Here is a 6,000-nt window from a genome sequence, read left to right on the forward strand (position 1 = left end):
AGGAGTCCAACAAGGCTGTATATTGTCACCTTGATTATTTACCTTATATGCAGAGTACATCATGATAAAGGCTGGGCTGGAGGAAGCACAAGCTGGAATCAAGATTGCTGGGAGAAATATCAATAACCTCAGATATGCAGATCACAGTACCCTTATGGCAGAAAGTGAAGAGGAACTAAAGAGCCTCTTGATGAAAGTGAAAGAGGAGCATGAAAAAGTTGGCTTAAAGTTCACCATTTAGAAAACTAAGATCATGGCATCTGGTCCCATCACTTCAATACAAATAGATGGGGAAACAGTGCAGACTTTATTTTTCTGGGCTCCAAAATCACTGCAGGTGGTATTGCAGCCATGGAATTAAAAGACGCTTACTCCTTGAAAGGAGAGTTATGACCAACCTAGATAGCATATTAAAAAGCAGAGACATTACTTTGTCAACAAAGTTCCGTCTAGTCGAGGGTATGGTTTTTCCAGTAATCATGTATGGATGTGAGAGTTGGACTATAAAGAAAGCTGAGCTCCGAAGAATTGATGCTTTTGAACTGTGGTGTTGGAGAAGACTCTTGAGAGTCCCTTGGACTGCAAGGAGATCCAACCAGTCCATCCTAAAGGAGATCAGTCCTGGGTATACATTGGAAGGATTAATGTTGAAGCTGAAACTCCAATACTTTGCCAAGAGCTGACTGATTGGGAGAAACCCTGATGCTGGGAAAGATTGAGGGCAGGGGGAGAAGGGGACGTCAGAGGATGAGATGGTTGGATGGCATCACTGACTCAGTGGACATGGGTTTGGGTGGACTCTGGAGTTGGTGATGGACACGGAGGCCTGGCGTGCTGCAGTTCATGGGGTCACAAAGAGTGGGACATGATTGAACAACTGAACTGAACTGAAATTAATACAGAATCAGAGATACCACATAAAGATTCAATGTAAGTACAAAATTAAAGGTTTACTGTATAAATTTTAAAGCTATTACATAAGCCAGTTTACATATAAAACTGGCTTTTGGAGCATCATCTTATAGTTTAGCAGTCATACTATATCAACTGCTATTCCTGGCAGAATATGAATCGATTCTGAATTCTGAAATCTATCATAGACCCTCTAAATGGAAGCTATCCAACTTGTTATTAATGGTGAAGTCAAGACAGTGCATTTGGTTATTAAATTCCCTTTGAAAATGAACATAAGTCAGGTTAGTGTCTTTTATTCATCTTAAATTTCCACAAATTATAATCTAGACTAAAATATCACATTGTGCAATTACTTCAAAACCTTTATATTTTATTTCATTGTAGATATTAAAGTCTGGATTTTGAATAGGTAAGTGCCTTGTATTTATCTAGAATAAATATGTTAATTAAAAATAGTCCAGTTTATCTCCTGAAAGGGAGCAAAAAATTTCTATTTCTTCACCTTTAGAGATTGAATGAGATGATACTCAAGGACTCAATAAATCTGGAGCTATAATATCCTTGAGAAACCATATGCTTCATTATTTTAATTCTGTTTTTTATACTAGCTTAATTCAATGATAGTCTTAACTGCTTCAAGCAGTTAATGACTTTAGGAGAAATGACTAAATGACTTTAGGAGAAATAATTTATGTAGTGGGTAATTCATGTTTCTGAAGAGTAATGTCCTTTAAAATCTTCCCAACTGATGGTGATTTATTGCATTATTAGAACATAATTTTTTTTAAATTTGAAATATTGAGTTGGCCAAAAAGTTCATTTGAGGCTTTTCATAAGATGTTATACAAAAACCCAAATGAAAAAGAAAAAGAAATCTTTGGCTTACCCAATACAGCCTTTTTAGTGATTAATTTCAAGCTGTAACTCCCTATCAAAATGTTATTATCTCTCTACATTAACTTGGGTCAAATGTGAGTTGAGTCTGATGATCTCTTTAGGTAGTGATTAAAATAGGACAGACAGATGAAATAGTCATCAGATCAGTCATGGAGAAATACTTTCTGAGTGGGAGCTGCTATGTGGTAAGAGAGACAGTTAAGTCTGCACACCAGATTCCAGACTGTGAGAAGCAGCATTCCACATATCCTCTGATTCAGAAGTCACAAAGAGTTTCAGGCAGAGGTAATCTGATGCTTGGGGCAGTTCAGCAGGTAGTGAAACTCTGATGAACCTGTACTGTCAACTGTCTGCTTGCTTTCAAACTTATCCCCTGCATTATTCTTGCTCTTTCCCTTGGTTTCTGAGTAGTTTGGTCAGTGGCAAACTGTTGGAAGACTGGGTGACTAAAGGAAAACAGAAGTACGTCTCTCTACCAAAACTGTGGTATATGTTCCATGGTTTCAGATGAGACCAGGCGTGTTCTGGGTGGTATGGCCATAGACGCTCCATGGTTTCGGATCCCAGTGGAGAGACTGTTTTGGTTCTAGCTTTCAAGTGATGTTTCAGGCTCCTGGTCTATGATAGCAGAGGCACATTCCTTGTTACCCTTAATCTAGGAACTATAGCCCCAGATATACTATGCCAATTTGTCCTCACTTTGAAATAATACTGATTTTGTTATGGGGCCAGTTTTAATTTAGGTTGTGTGTTTGGTAAAAAGAGATGATTTGTTCCCTGTAATCAGAAATTTCTGTCTGTCCTGGAATAAGAAGCTTTAGAGCACTGCTATTAAGACATAATAAGTAACATTTGTGAAGATGTATACTACAAGGATATCTATAATATATGTATATATTATTATTTTCAACTTATTGTGGGCTAATATATTTTGTGTAAAAAATGCTAAAGTGAAATAGATGTATAAATCATACCATGACACTTACACATCTACTATGAGGCATCTGTGGCTGCTTTTTGAGAATAATATTTAAAAGAAGAATAATTTCTTCTGTTTTCTCTGTTTCTCAAATCAGGCTAATTGCTTGTGGGGTATTTCATTTGTTTCTGAGCATGGGTGATAATTTTAGAAGGTCATGGAATTAGAAGCAATGGCAATTGATAACTATGTTATATTTTTGGCTATGGACTGATGAGAATCCACAACTTACCCACTGGAAAAGCTTTCACACAATATTGGGCTCAATTACAGCATATCTCTCCTAGGTTGTTATAAAATTCCTCTTACATTAACCATTTTTGGAGAAAAAAGATCTCAACATTTTCAGAAAATTAAGCACACATTCTCACCAAGTACATTTTAATTTTGTTTTAAGATGGCAGTAATAATGCTCTATAATCCCTAAATGAGGTGAGGCAAAACATAAATTAGACTACATGATTTTTAGTCAAGTTTTTTTACAAAATCCCAGGAGTTTCTTTTAAATCAGTGTCTATACACCTACTTAAAGATTAAGTAATACAATTTTAATGTGATTTCAGTTCTTGGAATTTGACACAAAATGTCACCTTTCTAAAGTGTTTATCATAAATTCTTCCCATAATATTTTCAATACTTCTCTTATATTTTCAAGAATTTCTCTTTTACATGAGACATTATATCTAGATACTCTAATCTTTATTTACATATCTAGAAGGTAGGAGGTTATAAAATTTTGTTTATCAACTTAAGATGTTTTTCACTTTTTTTCTCATATTATTTTATTTATTTTTTAGTCTGTTTACCTGGGGTTCACTTGCCTTCAAACCAGTTCTTGCTTTTTGTACAAACTCTTTGCCTTCATTGCTACTGAATTCTTCAAAGTTCTATGTTCTGCCAATATTGTACATTCAGCATATCCTCTTCATCTGCATTTGCTGTACCATGTCTTGCTATATTGATTCCTGGCCTTCCACCAAATTATCTTCAGTTTTGGTTTACTAATAATATCAAGCAGTTTAGCTCTACAACTAAAAAGACTACCATCTTCCCCTCACTGACAGGAATTCCAGAAGGAGCTGAAAACTATCATCAGGCTGAAACCATTTTTATGCTTTGTCATAAGAAAATGAGCGATCCTTTCATTACCCTAGTTGTATTTTTTTCCTTCTATTTTTGAAAGTGGTTGGTCCCATTGACAGACTAGCCCATCTGTCTGGTTTAAACCTGTAAATGTGTGATCTTACCTGCCTTTAGCAATAGTCCTTCCTTTGCAAAAATGTCTAACTCATCTAGAACTGCTGGTTTAATTCACACACACAGAAAAAAAACTTACTACTAAGCCAAATCATCTGGGTTCACTTTCCAAAGCTTAAGGTTAGAATTTGCTATACCTGAATCCCTGTGCTTTAAAATGTCATATGTTATGTCATTCAGAACTTTGGTCAGGGAATGACCTCTTCCTTATCTTCTGTTTGTTTCATACAGTGAGTAAATTTTTTGCTCATCAAGACTTTATTTGTGAAGTTGAATACTCATGAACAAATGATATATAAGCAATGATAATTTTTTAAAATGGATATGGTTAATAAATTTTCTTAAATTGTTGAATAGTGGTTGTTTACAGTGTTCTTGCTTGGAGAATCCCAGGGACAGGGGAGCCTGGTGGGCTGCCGTCTATGGTGTCACACAGAGTCGGACACGACTGAAGTGACTTAGCAATATTATGTAAAACTAGTTTCGTCAGATGAAGAGTAATCCTGGCACTTTTCTTTAACAGATGCACCTACTTTCATATTTACTGGAGAAAGGTCTCAGTATAGTGAACGCTTGGAGACTGGCTAAGCATTTTCCTGGAATTGAAATATATGAATTTTATGTTATTCATTCAGATTACTGTTTCACATAAACATGCCTAATAAGACTAATCTACAAACAATAAATATGAAAGTTTCAGACTAACTATTATATATGACTTACTATGTTTTCTTTATCTTTTTAGAATTTAATGGCCCCTCCTGGTGTCTGACCCCAGCAGATAGGGGATTGTGTCAAGCCAATGTGACCAGATTCTACTACAATTCAGTCATTGGGAATTGCCTCCCATTTAAATACAGTGGATGTGGAGGGAATGAGAACAATTTTACCTCTAGAAAAGCATGCGTTAGGGCTTGTAAAAAAGGTATAGAGGGCATTCTCCCATTAATTCACTACTGTTTAAGATAATAATTGCATTGAAATCATGAATGAATTTTAATCTGGGAAAGTATGAAATTAGTTCTATTTATGATAAGAAATAGTATTTTCATTTAACTGTGTCTTCTCAACTACATTTTAATAATATTGCCAGATACGTTAACTGCAGTTCCTTTCAATGTATCTTCCTCCCCCAGAAAAATTTAAACAAAACATTTTATTTTTTTAATGTTTATATACTAAGCTTTCATTTTAAAGGATTATACCACAATATCTCTAAGCTTTCTAATGCATAGAAATTTAATGTATTTATTTTCTTCTGAAAATAAAAATGATCCATATTTATAGAATGTGTGCATGCTAAATCACTTTAGTCATGTCCAACTCTTCATGACCCCATGGACCATAGCCACCAGGCTCCTCTGTCCATGGGATTTTCCAGACAAGAATACTGGAGTGGGTTGCTATGCCCTCCTCCAGGGGATCTTCACAACCCAGGGATCAAATCAAGTTTCTTAAGTCTCCTGCATTGGCAGGTAGACTCTTTACTACTAACGTCACCTGGGAAGCCCATTTATAGAGTGTTAATATGTAAATAAAAATCATATATAACTCCACTCAGTCATGTTACAGCCACATGTCCACTTTAATAAAATAAGCATTAATTTCTAACTGAAGATGGATAATAAAAATCAATAATGTTTACCCATTTATGCAAACTGACATCCTTAGAAAGAGGATGTTTACACAAAGAAATAGATAAATGACTGTTAAACCAATTACACTTTTTTGATTTAAAACACTAAAAGATAATTTGAAGAAATTTTAGATTATGTTTTGTTGTTAGTTTATTATGTATAAATTTATTTATCTTCCTTTTCTAGGTTTCATCCAAAGAATATCAAAAGAAGGATTAATTAAAACCAAAAGAAAAAGAAAGATGCAGCGAGTGAAATTAGAATATAAATTTGTTACATTACAACATTATTTCTAATAAACATTTTGGACAAACA

At 34.7% G+C, this 6,000-nt stretch overlaps 1 protein-coding gene across 2 annotated transcripts in view; it reads left to right on the forward strand.

Moving 5' to 3' along the window:
• TFPI (tissue factor pathway inhibitor) overlaps positions 1-6,000 on the forward strand; it is a 97,478-nt gene extending 91,478 nt beyond the window's left edge. Inside the window, 2 exon segments of one of the 2 annotated variants that reach the window (NM_001244204.1) lie at positions 4,794-4,973; positions 5,872-6,000. In NM_001244204.1, the coding sequence (NP_001231133.1) occupies positions 4,794-4,973; positions 5,872-5,981 (290 nt within the window). In that variant the 3' untranslated portion in view covers positions 5,982-6,000. 2 annotated transcript variants of the gene reach the window in all.

The sequence above is a fragment of the Bos taurus genome, chromosome 2, assembly GCF_002263795.3.
Source record: "Bos taurus isolate L1 Dominette 01449 registration number 42190680 breed Hereford chromosome 2, ARS-UCD2.0, whole genome shotgun sequence".
NCBI classification, from domain to species: domain Eukaryota; kingdom Metazoa; phylum Chordata; class Mammalia; order Artiodactyla; family Bovidae; genus Bos; species Bos taurus.